Genomic DNA, 19,632 nt, shown 5'->3' with positions numbered 1-19,632 from the left:
AGTCCAACTGCATGCACAGAAGGTTAGTTGTTTTGTTCTGTTTTTCCTAGCCAAAAGCTGATCACTTACTGATATTCTTCGGAAGGACTTAAATTCAAGGTAGGTGAGGTGGTCTGATAGCTCTTCCGGCTCTAGATGATCAAAGAGAAGTGAGACTTTCCTTTTCTTACTGGTGTTGGGCTTTATCCGCTGTGTAAGCTTTCGGGACCAATCCCGGGAATTTCTTTTTATAAAAAATAGGAAAAAGTTTACACGAAAATGGAGGTTGCTTTTTGCAGGAAAACTAATTTACATTTCCCCCAAAACAAAACTGTATCAGTTGCATGATTTATTGCAGCTGAAAACCAATGAATGATTTGAATTTCAAAAGAACAATTTCTTTATATTCATTATGAATGATGGACATTATGACATATGCAGTGTAGTTGTAGCCATGTTGGTCCCAGGATATTAGAGAGACATGGTGGGTGAGGTAGTATCTTTTACTGGAAGTTGGTCCAATAAAAGATATTATGACAACAGTCCTGTTGAATGCTTTTAGCTTGCATTTTAAAAGTACTCTTTAAAGATAGTAAAATTACATTATGAAATAGAATACAGCCATAGTGATATCTCCTCAGCATTGCTGTGTTTAACTCTCTCCAGTTTGCTGTATCCATTGAATCAAATCCCAGTCCCATTAAAGTCAATGGGATTCAGTGGCAACAGGATTTGGTCTGTCCGTTATGCCTTAGTTATTCTCAGGAGAGAGCCACGTGAGATATAGCCCCTGTGCACTTTATTTTTCTAGGTGTATCCTTGACCAGATAATAAGACCAGCAACAACACATAAAATAACATTAGGAATTAGACATAATGAAATGAACCCTATATTGTCTTCCTAGTGATTTGAACTTTGGCTTTTAAAAAGTTCACTGTTTTACCCCATGTACACTCTGAGTAAAATGTGTTCTCCTTTTTCACTGCGCTTTCAAGGAATTAAGTCTTTCAAAATCTTAAGTCTTCTGTGTGCCTTAAAGTGAAGTTTACCCTGTTCAGAGGATTGGCACAAGATCTCCGCAACAATTTAGTTAAACTTAAGCCATATTTTGAGAGCTTTAATAGGACTTAAATTGTCACATGCTGGCCCTTTGCACAGGGGTAAATTTCACCCTCAGTAAACTGAGATCTTTTGCACATAGCTAATATAGGACACTTGGAAATATTCCTAATCTAGCTATTGGAGATTGGTTACCATTATTTTAGGGAAGTGAGATGGTAATATTGTTTTGTTTTCCAAACAAATTAAAACCTTGACACTCACATTTGAGTTGTGTCAATTAGGCGACAGTGTAACTCCTCACCATTAGCTCTCACCAATTTCTGAAATTCCTCCATGGTGTTAGTTAGACTAGAATCCATTTTGAACATGATCCAGAACTCTGTTATCCAATACCTATTGTAAATGGAAAATACAATAATAAAATAGAGAATTTTGCTGGTTATTTGTGTAATTGAAACACCTGTAATGCTGCAAGGCAAACATCCAGTCTGGTTTATAACTGCTATGCTCTTTTGGTCACTCAGATTTTAAATTTTGCTTCAAAGTACCTTCTCCAAAGTACGCTGTTCTATCAAATAGAGAGTTTATAATGCAAGAATCAAACACTTGTATTGACACTACCAACTCTCTTATTGCTTTGTAATGACTGTGTATGTGACAAACTTCAACGTATCTGATCATCTCAACATAGTATCTACACATACATATATATCAAACAACACAGTGAGCTGGCTCAGTGCTCAGACCTTTAAATATATTGGGCAGATCCTCAGCTTGTGTAAATTAGTGTAGCTCCACTGGCTTCAATGAAGCTACACAGATTTACACAAGCCAAGGATCTAGCCTGTTACTTTTTCTTTATATGGTGCTTATCTGTATCGCCAAATTCTACAACAAACTCATAATTTCTTGAAATCACTTAGTTTGACAGTGAAGGCAAAGCCTCGTTCTAGGATTATTTTTGTTTATTATATATTGGGTGGGGGAATGGAAACCTGCCACCCACAAATAAATAGAAATCTTTTTGGGTGATACAGTTTAACTTGATATGTACAAGGTATTTCCTGAGAAACAGTGCCTTGTACATAAGGTGGTCAGATTGCATGTATTATGTCTCATTATTCCATTCAGCTTATTTGGCTTGTAAGCCAGGCACACACACAACCTGGGTTTTCTCTAATAAATGGACATGTGTACTCTACTCTAGGTGTGTGCATTTGTGAATTTTACATGTGCACAATTTGAAAATTCCATAATGTCCTGTAAAATACTGAACCATTCTGCACTAATGAAGTACCCCTTTTTGAGATAGTAAAATGGTTATTATTAAAAAGCCGACATTTGCCAGCATCTACCATTTATTTCTTGGTCTAAGAACTGATGAAAGCGTTAGTGCTATGCAAAAACTGTTGGCAAATGCTGACTAATAAAAACATTCTTTAAACTAAAATATCAACCATTAAATTAAATGTAATAGAAGGAAAAAGGAAATAATTTCCTAGGGTAACACTGCAATTGATTAAGAACAACTGCTTATTGAATGCATATAGCCCAATTATTCAACATTGCTTTATTTGAAAGAGAAAACTGTATGGTAACATAGGGCCCAATTCAACCAGCTGCTGATCACTCTCCACTTTCAGTGATGTCAATACAAGTTGAGGGTGCTGAGGTTTTTGGACGCTCAGGGTCGTAATTATGCACCCGTAACAGGGAGCTGAATTCATCCATTGATTTTAATGGATTTGTGGGCCATTGTGCAGAGATCTGTGCAAGTAAAACTTTAAGGAAGGCTGTGGAAGATCATTCCTCTTTTTAATGCTAACTTAAGAAATGCAAAGTCACTCTTATTTGTGGCACCACATGACCAGCCTGAACAATGATAGCGAGCATGACATTGTATCACTTATTTTATTTCACAGATACACGATGCAAAACATTCTTACCTTACAAAATAGCATATCTTTACACAAAGCCCAGAAGATTTCTTTTCTAAAGCATCCAGATATGTAGAGAACTGTTAAGGAAAACATGGCAGTTCACCCACGATCTGAGACTTGACACGTTCAGCATTTCTTGGGGCCTGATCCAATGCTCACTGATTGAAGCTAGTGGGAACTTTTCCATTGCCTTCTGTGGACATTGGATCAGGGCTCTGATGCATATTATTCTTCTGAAATCATTAGTGAAAGACAGATATAAATAGGACAGTTATAAATAACACTGACGTATTTCACCAAGTGCTGAGAGGTGTTAAGTAGTTAAATGAACCTTTGCTTTTCAGTTTGCTTCTTGGTAATTTTATTCCTAGTTTTCATTAGGACTTATCCATTCATACAGCTTGTTAAAGTATGAAACAAAAGGTTATAAAATAGCACTAAATTCATCAAGGACCATTTTTATGGAGAACTGCCTGTAACTGTTGTGATTTACCAGAGATAATGCTGGAGAGAAATATTTCTGAAGTGTGAAATTTATATTAACTGCAGAGAGAACATTTATTTTTATTCTATAAACGGTAATTTACATATAGAATCATAGAATATTAGGGTTGGAAGAGACCTCAAGAAGTCATTTAGTCCAATCCCCTGCTCATAGTAGGACCAACGCCAACTAAATCATCCCAGCCAGGGCTTTGTCAAGCCGGCCCTTAAAAACCTCTAAGGATGGAGATTCCACCACCTGCATAGGTAACCCATTCCAGTGCTTCACCACCCTCATAGTTAAGTAGTGTTTCCAAATATCCAACCTAGACCTCCCCCACTGCAACTTGAGACCACCTCCCCCAGTGCTTCTTATTCTGTCATCTGCCACCACTGAGAATAGCCTAGCTCCATCCTCTTTGGAACCCCACTTCAGGTAGTTGAAGGCTGCTATCCAATCCCCCCTCACTCTTCTCTCCTGCAGACTAATAAGCCCAGTTCCCTCAGCCTCTCCTCATAAATCATGTGCCCCAGCCCCCGCCCCCAATCATTTTTATTGCCCTCCACTGGACTCTCTCCAATTTGTCCACTTCCCATCTGTAGTGGGGGGACCAAAACTGGATGCAATACTCCATGTGTGGCCTCACCAGTGCTGAATAGAGGGGAATAATTACTTCCCTCAATCTGTTGGCAATGCTCCTACTAATACAGCCATGGTATACATGGAAGATCAGTTCAGGAAAAATATATTATGGGCATTATGGATATTTTTCTCCTGCAGATCTTTTATGTATCTCTTTATGAGGTATTGTGCACCTATTCAAAGAAGATAATTTACAGACTGTCAGAGGGCCAGATCAATCTAAATGGGACTCAGATCTTCTGCAAACTGACCAGAGCTGGTCATGTATTTTTGAGGGATGAAGAGTGGTGGAACTGAAAATTTGAAGGCAACTTCAAAAACCTCAAAGCCTAGATTAGCTGATCCATTCAAATCTGCTTTACTCCACCACTGACTTTGCAAATACATATATCTGGCTGGAAAGTCTGTGTGTGTGGAATTTAAAAACTGACAAGTGAATTACTTCCCTGACTGCAGAAAACCCAAGTTCCATAGGGAAGATGTAAACAATTATTTTGTTCCATTATTAAAAAAATGATCAGAAAGGAGTGGGGACTCTCAGCCACAGCTTGAAGTGAATTTGAACCCAACTCTTATTTATTGAGGACTGAGGCCTCTATAATTGATCACATGGTATATTTGGGTTGGTGCGGAATCAAGTCCCCTTTGTTTCTACTATTGTAGAGCAAAACCCCTTCACTTTAATATATCTATATCTATCTATCTTATTTACAGGTGACTGACATAATTTTGCCTTCACTTACAAAGGTGCTACTCCAGTTGTAGATAACTTATTATTACCGATTGAAAACAGGATTGTTTTCTTGACTGTGGGAAGCAAGTTGCCTCTGTAAGTCAGCTATTTGTTTGGTTTACACTGTAAACGGGAATGGCTCAATGTACATGAGAATTGAGCCCCATATCTTGTTATTTCTGAGGAAATGCAAAACCCTAAATTAAATGACAATTATTCTACAACCCAAAAAGTAACTGCCTGATATCTTGGATGCTGCATATTGTGGGTATCTAGGGAAGTCTGACTGCTAATGTCATGGCAGGTCTGTTTTGCAAAGCTATGCTAATTGGAAACCAATAACAATTAGAGTTGTGGTGGGAAGTACTAACTAAAACAAGTTCTACCAAGTAAATGCCTGACTCAGAGGTTCCTGGTGTCTCTCAGGATTGGTTCCTAATTATGTTATGATCCATTAATTATGAACAAACATTCAGTAAAGCTAATAGAGTTAGGCAGTATCTTCCAACAGCTAAGAATCCTCTAGATAAAAGAGAGCAGTTATGCCAGTATTCATGCTTTTAGCATCTTTTTTATGAGCGTCTGATGGGCCACAAACTCATTTTGTGAAAATATATTTTCACAAAACTTTGAGGCCCCAAAATACGATAATTAGACTGGGGAGTGTTTTAAAATTTACCCACTTCATTTTTGGAACATTTTAACTTTTATTTGCATGGAGAAGGTAATTCAACACATTGTGCATATCTTTCAATGATTTTCAGATATAGACTAGGTTAGCATAATATGAAGATCTTTCTGTACATAAATAATTACAAATACTGGGTCTGAGATTGCAATGGCCACGTAATTTGCTGGAAAGCCTTCTCCATATACCTTCTACCCTAGATCATTGATAACATCTCCCTAGGTTTGTTTTAAAATAAGCAGACTTTTCTTAAGCACTAAATTTAGCCTTTCAGTTATCATAAGATGCAGAGGTGAATCCACCAATTTATTAATATAGACCTGTAGGTTGTATACACTTTACTTACCGTTCAGTCAATGTATTTCTGTATTACCTTACCTTAATAACTACAGGTGAGCATTATAAAGGATATAGATCAATTAGTTTTCGGAGCACATCCTCAGAAGGGATGATAACTCTGTGCATGGTCAGTGTTATCTGTAGCAGCTGGTTGTTTTTACATAGGTTTCCTTCTGAATCTGAAAAGTGAGGTGAAGCATTCTTATCAGGAACATAATAAGACTTGTCATACAAGAGGATAGGGTTTTTTTCAGCTTTCTGTTCTGATCAGGCTGGTTCACATAAGCAATATCAGAGACAGTAGCTACTCTCAGGTTTCAGGGTAGCAGCTGTGTTAGTCTGTATCCACAAAAAGAAAAGGAGGACTTGTGGCACCTTAGAGACTATTTATTTGAGCATAAGCTTTCGTGAGCTACAGCTGAAGTGAGCTGTAGCTCACGAAAGCTTATGCTCAAATAAATGTTAGTCTCTAAGGTGCCACAAGTCCTCCTTTTCTTTTTAGTAGCTACCCTGTTGCATCAGTGAGATGAGATTATTTTGCAAGCAGAGGTGCATAGAAATCATTTGTACTTGCATAAAATATTTCATCCAAGGATTTGAAAGCCTTTTACAAAGATTAGTTCAACCTCAAAACATCCTGCAGAGATACACAAGTATAACGGCCCCAATCCAGCAAAGCTCATAAGCGTATGTTTAATTTTAAGCAAGTGAGTATAACCATTGAAACAAATTGATAAATTGAGGTGGAGAGGTTAGGTGAGGTGACTTATCCAAATCAAACAGCGAATCAGTAGCGGAACTGGATGTAGGTCCCAACAGGCAGATTTTTAAAAGGGCACATGCAGTTTTCTGCACACCTGACTTGCATGCCCAAGACCTTAGGGTACACACAGAAGTCAGGATTTACACTTGCACACAACTATGCATGCACAATCCTAATAAGAGTGTGTATATCAAGAGATTTTGCATGTGCAGAAGTCCAGCGATGTGCCCACTTAAGAAAAAAAAAATCTAGCCCCAAAAGTCTTAATACAAGTTCTCTTACTTTATCCATTACATTCACTGTACTACTATTAGTTTTTAGATACACATTTGTGTTTCCCGTATCTCTACTTGGGAAGAATCCAGGACATCAAGTATTTCAGATGTGTTTAAATTAACATTACTGTAAATTTGTTACATAAATGCAAATATAATTACACCGAGTATTTTATAAAAATTCAAAGAAGGTATTTTATACCAACTCTGGAGAGAGAGGCTTCACTTCTTCTTCAACGCTTAGCCAGACAGTTGGCCGTAGTGATAGTTCGCCATTTGGTCTGTTCCTGCGCAACTGCAAAGGTTTGACCGTCTGAGAGTCCAACATGGGAACAGACTTGATAAACCCATTTAATAGGGGGTCTTCCTCTGGGCCACCTCCACCTCTCGGTTGGTGGAATTTTATCCCGGATGTTACATGCCACACGGAAAACGATGTTCGCTGGAACGTCTTGTGGCATCCTTGCTACATGTCCAAAAAGTGTAAGGCGCTGCCTGCGGACAATGGCCCCAGTAGTCCGTAGACCTGAACGACCATAAATATCTGCATTACAGATTAAGTCATTCCACTTTATGCCCAATATACAACGTTGACATTTTGTGTGGAAAGCCTTCAGCTTTGTCCAGTCTGTGTGGCATACTGTCCATGTTGTACGGCTGCAGAACAGTATAGGAAGGATACAAGTCGAATAAATCCTGAACTTGGTTGTCGTACTAAGATGATGTTGATTCCATATCCGTTGTAAACAGCCCATGGCAAATGCTGCGATGCCAATCCGATGGAGAACCTCTGTGTGAGAACTGAAGGAGCTGGTAAGCATAGAATCCAGACAACAAAAGCTGGAAACCGATTTGATGGTTTCATTGTTCAAAGAGATTGGAGTCACAGGTGGACCTGGTCCTAGATTTTGCAGTTTTGTCTTTGATCATGAAACATGGAGACCAATCTTAGCTGACTCCTACTCCATATGCTGGAGTGCCTCACAAAACCTTTTGGGGCTCTGTACTAAAAAAACAATGTCATCAGCATAGTCAAGGTCTTTGAGCAAGAGATGACTGATCTCAACGCCTATGAACCTGATGGAATGCTGCATTATGAAATCCATTGCCTGACAAAAGAGTGCAGGGGCCAGAATGCAACCCTGCCTAACACCAGATATTGATTTAAAAGGTGCTGACATCCCGTTCCCCAGACGAACACGAGCAGTGGTTCCATTATCAGGGAAACCTACACCCTTTAAGGCCTTCCATAACGTGACATGGTCTACTGAATCAAATGCAGCCTTAATATCAACATACACTACATGCAGGGGCTTTCTGAACTCACGATGTATCTCCGACAACAAGTAAAGGGCCAAAATGGCATCTAATGCGGACCTGTTCCTCGTAAAACCTGACTGTTGGGGGACGACGTTTCTGGTGTGGCAAAGGTTCCAGGCACGCCAGCAAAACATGCGCAAATACCTTCCCTGGAACGGAGAGCAAGGTGATCGGCCTGTAGCTCTTACATTCACTGCGCGGTCCCTTGCCCTTACAGAGTGAGATCACAATACCTTCCTTCCAGGCGGTTGGCAGGGTTCCAGTTCTCCACACCAGACGAAAGATGGCCAGAAGTGATTCTGCTGCAGGATCAATAGCACATTTTAGCAGCTCTATGGGGATGCCATCAGCACTGGCTGTGCGTCCGTTTTTCAGTTTACAGATGACACAGTTCACTTCATCCAATGTTGGTGCATCAGTACAAATGTCTGAAGCCGGAACCACAGTGACTGCCAGATCATCCATCTCCGAACAAGAGGCAGCTGAAGGATGATTCAGGACACTATGATAACACTCCACCCAGCGTGAGAGAATGTCATCATCCAATTTAACTGGATGGCCTTGGCTATCATTCAGGATGCCATTTGTAGTGACTACCTCTTGACCCCTGGGGTTGCAAATGGCATGGAATACTAGCTTCAAATTGCCCCGGCTAAGCCAAATTCGACATCATCCGCCACTTGGTTATAATATGCCTCATGATCGCTGAGTGCCAGGGTGTTAAATTTTCACTTCAGCTGATTACGAGTGCACTTATCACCATGCTGGTGAGCTGCGGCCTTCAATTTAATTATCTGGAAGGCCTCCTCCAATACCCGGGGTTGGCGTACTGGATGCCTATAGCCAATCATCTGCTCAGCAAATTGGTTGCGGATAGAAGTGAACAGGGACCAGGCAACCTCCACGTCATCTGGCAGATTAGCTAGAGCCGAGAATGTGTTGCTTTGACATCGATACAAAACCTGTTGCTAAACCTGGCACACGTAGTGCATCGATGTCAAACTTCTTCATCATCATAGAGGGCTTACCTGCTCGTTGGAACATCAACACCATACTGGCGACCAATAGATGGTGAAGAGGCTGGCTGGTTCAAATAAAAATTTGACTGACTTGCGATTTGAAAATAAAATGTAATCTGTTTGAGTGCTTTTAACTATATTCCCCTCTAAGAGCCTGCATTTATGTTACAAGTTGAGAAGAACAGCTGAAAACCAAAATAGCATAAACATATTCTTGAAACAATGCTTAATGAGGAGAAGGCAAAATGGAAACAGTAGGCAAAACCCCAGAAACGCAGCATATTTTGCTGCATATATTGTTAGAGGAAAAACATTTTCAAGTTGCATATCACCCCATGGAGGTGTTGTCAAGGTTAATCCACCTAAAAAACAATATAATGAAGAGGCAGATGTCAGGTAAGGGTTTTGGTGCTATCTGAAGGTGCCAACTGGGGAAGGTGGATTCCAGATCTGAAATCTCTCCTACCAATCAAAAATCTAGGATGAAAAGCCTCCCTAAGTCTTTGCCTAAGGATGCAAATTCAGCCTCTTTCTCCTGTGTCTGAGTTGTACATCAAAAGATAGGAGAAGCTGGGTCACTTTTAAGTCAACAGTTTGCAAATTTCTTCAGCACTGGTGCCTCAGCTCACTCACTTTAATGAAGATTTCTGTATTATGGCTCTCCCTGTGCTAAATACAGGACATCTAGCAGACAAAATAAGATATTGATCTACCATCATTTCATAGCCAATTTTTATTGACTCAGGAAACATCCTAGAACTTCTCCCTAACCCCTCCAAGTCAATTTAGGGTCCTTTTAACCTTGTGGGATTTTGAAACATGTCCCACTTCTTCTTGAACTGCTTACTTTGATTGCTGGCTGTGAGGGGGTGTTCACCACACACCACCCAGGAAGGGTTTAAGGTAGCTCAGAAGGGGCTAATTAACCTAGTAGGCTGCACCTGGAGGGAGATTTAGGCTTGACTAACAAGCATTAATTGAAGATGGAGCCCATCTGAGCAGGAGTAGGCAGGGCTTGTATAAAGCCAGGAAGGGAGAACAGAAGGGGGCTACAGCATAGAAGTTTGCAGTCACTTTCTGGGTGTAGGGAGGAGAGAAGAACAAAACCCATTAGGGGAGCAGAAGTCCTGGGATCCTGACCCCTGAGGGAGCTGGAAAAGAAAGCCGGTGGAGGGCAGATTAGGAAGGAGAGTGGGAAGACTTGCCTGGAATGGCACCTGGACAGCTACTCCAGTGAGACTTCCTTACCCTGGAAAGGGGAAAACTGTGTAGTGACCTGGTTGGTGGGCCAATCCACAAAGACAAAGCATTGCAATTCCTAGAGAGCAAGAGGAGCCATGGCATAAGCGAGCAAAGGAAGGGGTATCAGACTGGGCAGAACTAATTCCCAGATGCAGGCACAAGGGGTGTCCCAACGGTGAGTAACGCCTGTTATGCTGGCTCCGACAAACGGTGGTGTGTTTTGTTTCTTGTACCGTTTTTGGAATTACACTGTCCAAATTGTTTACACGGTAGTTCCCTCTTCAACATCTGTTTGACTAAAGCTTTAGAATTAATAGCCATCTTCATTTTTAATGATGCACTAATTTTCTTTCTGGATCATTTATAACTTTTAGTTGTTTCCTCAACCCATCAGCCCGTTTATAAGCAATCAAGCTAAATCTGGTCAAACTGAACTCATTTACATCCCAGTAAACTGAAACATTTTGGTTGCACTCCATTAAACCCTTTCATACACATCTTTCTTTAATAGTTCCACAAATATCGCCGCTATATTGTTCTCCACTGAGACTGGGCTAGTCTGCCTGAAGACAGGCCTAGTTTATGGATCACATATCTTAATCTATAAGGGACCAATTCTGGCTTCAGTTACATGGGTGGGAGTCTCTAGGCCTTGCAGTCATGTAACTGAGGGCAGAATTGGGCCCTAGCTGCATATAAAGAGCATATGAGCAGCAAAAAGAAAACACCATAATATGGATGCATATGGTTGTGCAAAAGAAACCCACACTGGCTGTAGGGTGACTGTTGTATATTTTGCACAGAAACACTTTGGCCTTAACAGCTTACTTTCTTTAAAGGATTAAGTGTGTGTTTTTGAATAAAAGCATCTTGATAAGCAAAAATTCTATGTCCATATCCTGGGACGCTGCTCTGGCAGGATAATGTGGACAGAAAGGGGGCTTGAGCAGCCAGCTGAAGATTCCCTTTGTTCGGGGAACCCCTAGGTGGCATAAATCTGATAGTTTGATTTAATACCATCTGTTCCTGCTCCTCCTGGTGCAGACAGAGTACTAAAGAGACTGGAGAACATGTGACTGGAGCATGCTGTATTCTGACAACTCTGGGCCAATAGAACAGGGTCCCTAGGGGTAGAGTACACTGATGAGAGCAGCCTGAGGATAAGCTGACTTGAATGAGGGGCTGAGCCAGCTCCATTTCCCCCAGGATAAAGGGAAGGCAGTAAAAAGCATGGAAATGTACTTTCTCTTTAGAGATTTTCATCTCTGAATATTTTGACAGCTTCAAGAGGAAAAGCCTCAGCAGGCAGTTTTAGAGAAGAATTTTTTGTGTACTTCTTAACAGGCCTGCTAACAGCACATCCTTGTTAGATGGGCCATGAGGGTGTGCAGGTGCACTCACCACTAGTGAGAAGTAGTGGGCATTCTGGCAGGCAGATAAATGAACGGAGACCATTTTGAATTGCCCATAACATATAGGGGGAATGCAGTGGACATAATATACCTAGACCTCAGTAGGCTTTTGACATAGTCCAACATGACATTCTGATAAGGAAGCTGGAGAAATACAGGTTTGGTGGAACTACAATTAAGTGGATCTATAACTGGTTAAACGGCCACAAACAAAGAGTAACTATCAGTGGAATTATGTCAGATTGGAGGGAAGTCTCAAGTGGGGTTCCACAGGGATCTGTTCTGGACCTGGTGTTCCACATCTTAATTACCTGGATGTAAGTAAGAGAGCATACTGACCACATTTTCAGATGCGACAAAGCTGGGGGTGGGGAGTTGCCAAGACTTTGGAGGACAGAGCTAAAATTCAGAGGGATCTTGATAAACTGGAGAACTGGGCTATAGACAACAAAATGAAATTAAATAAAGACAAATGTAAGGCATTTAGGGAAGAAAAACCAAATGCACAAATACAGAATGGGGAGTAACCAGCTTGGCAGCAGCTCTGCTGAGAAGGATCTGGGAGTTGTGGTGGATCACAGACTCCACATGAGTCAGCAATGTGATACCATTGCAAAAAAAGCAAATAAAATTTTAGGTTGCATTAACAGAGGCATAGCAGGCAAGTCACAGGAGGTGATAGTACCACTCTTCATGGCACTGGTTAGGCCTCAGCTGGAATATAGTGTCCAATTTTGGTCACCAATGTATAGAAAGGATGTGGAGAATCTGGAAAGGATCCAGAGGCGAGCAACAAAGATGAATCAAAGTGATGGAAGGCAAGGCATATGAGCAAAGGCTGAAGGAACTGGGTATGTTTAGTTTGGAAGAGAGGAGATTAAGGGGGGACAGGATAGCTTTCTTCAAAAACTGGAAAGGCTGCCATAGAAAAGATGGACTACATGCAATGGGGTCAAACTACAGCACAGCAGATTTAGATTAAATCTCAGGAAAAACTCCCTAACAATAAAAAACAGTAGGACAATGGAACAGACTGTCTCTGGAGGTTGTAGAAGCTCCTTCACCGGAGGTTTTCAAAAGGAGGCCGGACAGCCATCTGCCTTACATGGTTTAGACACAACAAATCCTGCATCTTGGCAGGGGGTTAGACTAGATGACCCCTGCGGTCTCTTCTAACACTATGATTCTATAAACTCACTCTATTCCCCAAAAATGGAAATGTCCTTGAAAGTCAAATAACAACCTTTTGGTTTCCATGTGTGCAAGTGGATAGAAAGTATTCTGACTCCTGAACCAAAACATCTGTTTGTAGGCTTCAATTCCCTTCAAGGAACCAGTAAGACATTAAAGTTCAGTGTTAGCAATTGGTATTTTGACCTGAAGCAATGCAGGTTCCCATATGGAGGCAGTTATAAACCAGATCTCTACTGCAATAATGTGATATTTATTCATCATAACTGATGGTGCCTTTTTTTGTATCCAGATAAAAAATAGAAACTAGTAGTTGATCTTAGCAGCTGGAAGCCAGAAGAAATCCACTTTAGGGTTCTTGAAGAAACAGCAGGAGAAATTGTGGAGCTGTTATGAATAGGTTGAGTGCCAATAAGCTATTTCCATATCAGATGACTGTTTTTTTGTTCATTTCCAATCTCTCAAAAGGGGAAGAAAAGAGACCCATGACATTGCTGACCACTTAAACTCTTTACTTTACAAAATCTTGGAAAATAAAATCACAAAATCAATAGGTATGTAGATTAAAATATCTAGAGCTGTTTATTGTCAAAGATTCTTGGGCTGTCTATCGACCTGTATATTAAACTTTCTATTCTCAAGTGTGATATTGAGGTCTGGGTCTTCACTGTTAGTGTTTAAAGTTCATTTAATTCATTATTTAGTTGTACTTTTGTGTCTGTCAAGCCACAGCCTGCACTGGGAGTATGGTATGGAGCTCTTCAGCCAGAATTCACACAGGGCAATAGGGAATGTCAACACCTGTTAATGTGGTGAAGCAGGGCCTCAGCCTCTCTAAGTGTGGCACCATTTGCGTTCAAAGTGCCTCCAGCAGCTCTACAACTCCCCCAGTTCTTGTACTCGGAGGCGCAGATCATAATCTCCTGTGGCTTAAAAAATGGATGGAGACACTGGAGGAGTGCTTAACAGTTTCCATTTAGGCCCCCAGTCCAGGAAAGCACTTAAGTACTCATTTAACTTTGAAGCCAATAGGACTAGCGCTTTGCAGAACTGGGGCCTTATGGACTTAAGTGCCAGCTTTTGAAAAGTCCTCAGCACCTCCCATTGTGAGTGCTATTAAATGTCTACTTGAATGCTTTGATGGTATCTCCTCTATCTGTATTTCTAAACACAATCTACTGAGCTTTTTACAGTGATCACTTTCAAGGCCAGCCCTAGGCATGAACAAAGTACCATCGACATGCAGACCCTGTACCACTCACTTTATTAGCACCTCCTCTCTACAGGTACTGAAGCCTTCTCCCACCCCATGATCCGTCATCACCCTCATCATACACAGGCACACTACATACACCTTGGAAGGCAATTGCAGGGCTGGCTTTCTTAGTTGCCAACCCACCCCTCCCCCCCCTTCCTTCTACCAGTAGCTGCTGAAAGCTTTCAGATCCTCTTTGCTGAAGTCTTAATTACAAGCATCTCTGAACTGGCCAGCTGTCAAATCCAACCCCCAGAACTGTCACATGCCAGTTTGGAGCTCTTATTCTGTGGACTGCTTTGTAAAACAGCCCCTGGGTCACCTCGTTACTCAGACTTCAAAGCCCCCACTACAATGGTCTCAAAGTATTTAATTCTGTGGACCAATATGATAACCTCCACAGACTAAGAACTGCGCTCAGGTGTTTAGCACCTCTGGAAACAAGGGCACCTTTATTTACGAGCATAACTATGGATTTAGCTGCTTAATGTTTGGTACCTGTTTGAAAACCTGGGCCATGGTCCATAGTGTGATTAGAAAAGGAACTACTAAAATATAACTTCATGAAAGGAAATTACACAGTTTACTTAAGTTTATCTTCATGAAACGTATGGAGCAGGTGAGTGGCACCTTCTTGAATCAATCCCTGTTGTAAGAATTTGTATGTTTCCACATGCACTTGAACCATGAGTGTTAGGATATAGATATTCAGGCCTGTCTGTAAAGGCCTATACTCTAAGAATTTAGGTGTATTCTTATCACTTAGCTAGTTATAGAGGTATAAAAGAAAGAATCAAAATCACTGTCTGCCAGTGTAAGGTCCTTCTCTTACTGTGACAGTCTGAGGCCCTGTGCTTAGGCTAAGATCTTTGGCTAAGCAGCAGAGGCAGCCATAAGCTGGGAAGTGAATAGTCAGATCCTCACATTCCAAACTAGTCACACTGAAATACGGTGCTATTGGGCTGTTAGGAATACAATCCTGTCCTGATAATGCCTATCACCTCCAGAGAAAGGGAAGTGCCTAGAAGATGTAAAAGGAAACTTCATTTGATAGCATCCTGTCTGGCAAGAACTCACTTATCAATAGCTGGGATGTGAAATCCTCATTTCTTTGTTCTATGCCTATAGTGCCCATTTCCCTATTGTTTGTCTGTATAATCGCTGTTTGGTTCTGTGATTGTTTCTGTATGCTGTATAATTAATTTTGCTGGGTGTAAATTAATTAAGGTGGTGGGATATAATTGGTTAAATAACCATGTTACAATATGTTAGGATTGGTTAAATTTCAGTAAAATGATTGGTATAGCTAAGCAGAACTCAAGGTTTACTATATAATCTGCAGTCAATCAGGAAGTGTGTGTGTGTTGGGGGGGGGGAGGAGGAGGGGGAAATGGGAACAGGGAATGGGGGTGGGGAAATTGGAATCATGTCCTGCTAAGGGCAGGAATGGGAACAGGGCCACAGGTAAGGCTCTGTGGTGTCAGAGCTGGGAAGGGGGACACTAAGGAAGGAAACTGGAATAATGCTTGCTGGAAGTTCACCCCAGTAAACATCAAATTGTTTGCACCTTTGGACTTCGGGTATTGTTGCTCTCTGTTCATGCGAGAAGGCTCAGGGAAGTAAGTGGGTGAAGGAATAAGCCCCCTAACAATGAGCAGTTTATTTTTACATTTATAAGTTGAAAGCTTCTTGACTCATTTTCATTTCCGCTTGTATACCTGTTACTAACCACACACCCTGCTGAGCAAAACCACTGAGTGAATACTAAATAAATTGGAATGGCTGCGTGTCAGTGTTATATCATTTTACATTAGGAAGTGCTGCAAAATAGCGTACAAGTGTTAGTTTTGTTTTACTGCATTTGTTAAAAAAACCCAGAACAACCCATGTGCTTTCATTCCTTTTTTCTGTAAAATACATATGCTACGTAGAAGTGGGAATTTTTCAGCCAGTATGCATGCTACTCAAATGGGCAGATAAAATAGACCATGCCAATCTAGATCTATTTGCCACCATCAGCCACTATTACAAAAAAAAATCCAGTCACCAATAACTGGGAGAACATCTGAAACAGAAATGCCTTGCACCATGTCCTGTAGACTGCCACATCTGGGCTCTGAGGGGCTCTCAGAAGGAATATGTTCCACAGTCAGGATCCCTCTCCTGAGGCCTGGCTGCCAGTTCATAAGAGTTCAACCCTAGGGGGATAGCAAGAGTGCCCCAGATTAACTGGTTTCAGAGTAGCAGCTGTGTTAGTCTGTATTCGCAAAAAGAAAAGGAGTACTTGTGGTACCTTAGAGACTAACCAATTTATTTTCGTGAGCTTTCGTGAGCTACAGCTCACTTCATCAGATGCATCCGATTTGTTAGTCTCTAAGGTGATACAAGTACTCCTTTTCTTTTTCCAGATTAACTGAAAACTTGTAGCGAGGGAACACCTAGAGGTCATATTTGGGGCTGGATATTTCATAACCAACATCTTTATCTATAGGGGTTCCTGTTTATCACTGTGGTATCTAAACTGTACTCTGAAGTGAATCAGAAGCCAGTTCAGGCATGGAGCACTGATATCACATGCTCTCAGTAACCAAACCTCTAAGAAGGTGAATAACTTTTCTCAAGTACCTGAAGTCTCCTAGTAGTTCTCAAAACGTATCACCCTAGAGAACACATTGCAATAACTAAGCCAAAATAATAGATAGCTGCATGGAGGTTCACCTCACTTGATGCTGCGGTCACTCACTACTTAGAACTCCTAGGGGTAGCAGCCTTCAAAGTGCTATTTGTGATGACTTAAATAGCCACCTCCCAACAGTGGGAGACACTCATATAATCATAGGAGAGTAGTGTTACAAATGTTGACCCCAGGAGATAATTAAAGCAGCATACCTCCATAGCACAGGTGGGAGAATCAAAGCACTCAAAAGCTCATATCAAAGATCTTAAGGAAACATGTATAAGAGTACAAAATAAATATGAAGGCTTATCCAGGAGCTCAGAAAACTGTTTACCATCCTACTCATGCCTATTATACTGCACCTCTGCTCCAGATGGAAACAAATGCAGGACTAAAAAAGCACCTTAGGAACACTAGAAACAACCCAAGTTGGAAGGGGCTCTGTCATGAGTTCTATGATGCCCCGCAAAAGGTACTACTAATTTATGTCCTCTTCAATTGCAAACACCACAGATAGCATTGCAGGCCCTCATGTTGTCTCATCAGTTTTTAAATCAATCTCCGCTAAAAACTCCCCATTCTCTCTGATGCTATGCAATGTGAGGCAGAAACTGTAAGGGAACCCCAATGGTTCTGGTGGTTTTTAGCTTAAAAATTAAAATATTTACTCCCTTCTCAAACTCAAAAACTGACCCTTGCAACAAGTTGGCAAAGTACTAAAGAAGGAGCAAGAGGATGAGTGGGGAGTAGTTAGCACCCCCCAACAGTCAAGTCGCTATTTGAGGTATATGATCACTTCTGTCTTCAGGCCTCTTGCTCGTCACACACATTTTATTTGATTGAATATGCCCCCAGTGGGCATGCTTGGTAGACAGACATTTATATTATGAAAACTGTGCAAATTACCTCCCCCATTGTGTTCTGAATATTCAGTGACTTCCTAGCCAAAAAATGTCCCCTCCTCTGTGTATTCTGTGGTTTGAATTCTCATTTGCTAAATATATTAAAGCAGGCTATTACCTTGGTCTGCTCTTCAAGACCTCTATACAGCCTCCCACTCTCTTGGAAATTCCTAAATAGAACCCTGAAGTTACATGTATGCTATCTGGTGCAAACCGTCATACTGATACTTTATATGTAAATTATGGCTACATTAATGTCAACCAAGAGGTGAAACTATTTCTGGAAGCTTTTCTCTAGGTACCTTTCACTTTCTTTCATATACGGTTCATCTTTTTGTTTGCTTATTGAAAAAGAAATGGACAAAAGTATTTTGTTGAGCTTCATTTACAGCAGCTCCCCAAGAACTTGACCAAAATCTAATTCTTGAAGCTATACTTGTCTTTCCACCGACTGGCCTACGTCCTTGGAGTCTCGAGCTGGTTACTGCTCCATCTTTCATACAGCAGATTTACCCACGTTGCCTATTGCTGCAGTTGTGATGCTTTAAATTAGCAACCTGTGGCTATCTAATGGCAGATATAGTCACTGAGACCCAGATCCTCAAAGGTATTTAAGTGAATACCTGAATACCTTTTGAGGATTTGGACCTAAGTTGCTGATTGCCTAATGGATCCAGACTAGGTCATGATCAAGCTGGGTAGAGGAATTTGCTCATCATTTTATGGCAGCCTTTATATTAATAGATAGGGGTGGGGCATGCAAACTAAATGCAGGAGATTCCCTTTCAGCAGTAAACCATCATTTCTTCTCTGCTACCTGAGCTTCAGACATGATGCACCACTCATTTATCAAGCCTCTTAGAGTTTTTTTTTAAAAGGGGGGATTCTTTCTCTCTTGGGGAAGAGGCAGAAGATAGAATGTTGCAGCAGTTCTGTTTACATTACAATTACATTCATATTGGGGATACCCAATCATGTGACAACCATGCTATAACATTCCTGGGTTTTGTTTGAATAGAGGGACCAAATCATGTTCAAGGTACTATCCTATAGACAGCACTAAAAAGGTCTGGCCTGTAACATGGTTATTGGCCCTGTTGTTTGCACCTTGTTTGCACGCAGGAAAAAAATCGATCCATGCTGTAAGATGGCTAAGGCCCATACACAGTAGTAACCTTTGTATAGTTGGGAACTTAGGGAAGAGAAGCTAAGTATCATTCATGCTCCATTTGTATCAGACACACATGAGGCATAGCTCTCTCCATCTCATGCACAAACAAGGCCTGATCCAACTCTCACTGAAGCTAATGGAAAGGAGTCCACAAAGAGGAGAGACTATAAAATTAAATGAGAATTCACCAGGATCTTGGAGAGGGGAAGGAATATTAACCCCACTTTCCATATTCAGCTCTGCAAAAGGATCCCTAAACAACAAGCCAATAAAACACGAGTGTTGCAAGAAACCCCATACTTTGAAATGAAAGTTCTCGAGTGTCCTTTCCCCTGTGAGACAATTGGGGAATCTGTATATGTACAGCCTATGAATTGTCTGATACAGATACATGTAACAATTCTCCAGTGTCATTTTGAATGTGGGGTTTATTTGCTTTTTCTCAGGTTCTCTTGAATTTCAAGGGGCAGTGTCCAAGGGCTAACAATAAACCTTGATGGTCTTCTTTTCAAATAGAAGCACCCTAGACTAAAGGCT

The 19,632-nt window shown here is 41.0% G+C and overlaps 1 protein-coding gene across 1 annotated transcript in view; it reads right to left on the bottom strand.

Moving 5' to 3' along the window:
• RASGRP1 (RAS guanyl releasing protein 1) overlaps nucleotides 1-19,632 on the bottom strand; it is a 71,600-nt gene that overhangs the window by 31,519 nt on the left and 20,449 nt on the right. Inside the window, exons 3-6 of the mRNA XM_077820289.1 lie at nucleotides 5,942-6,047; nucleotides 2,989-3,051; nucleotides 1,304-1,435; nucleotides 70-223 (exon numbers count right to left, since the gene is read on the bottom strand). Of these exons, the coding sequence (XP_077676415.1) occupies nucleotides 70-223; nucleotides 1,304-1,435; nucleotides 2,989-3,051; nucleotides 5,942-6,047 (455 nt within the window). The remainder of the gene's footprint in view (nucleotides 1-69; nucleotides 224-1,303; nucleotides 1,436-2,988; nucleotides 3,052-5,941; nucleotides 6,048-19,632) is intronic.

Source organism: Eretmochelys imbricata, chromosome 6, assembly GCF_965152235.1.
Source record: "Eretmochelys imbricata isolate rEreImb1 chromosome 6, rEreImb1.hap1, whole genome shotgun sequence".
NCBI classification, from domain to species: Eukaryota; Metazoa; Chordata; order Testudines; family Cheloniidae; genus Eretmochelys; species Eretmochelys imbricata.
The sequence above is the reverse complement of the archived record's forward strand: the minus strand, read 5'-3'. Positions and strand labels throughout refer to the sequence as shown.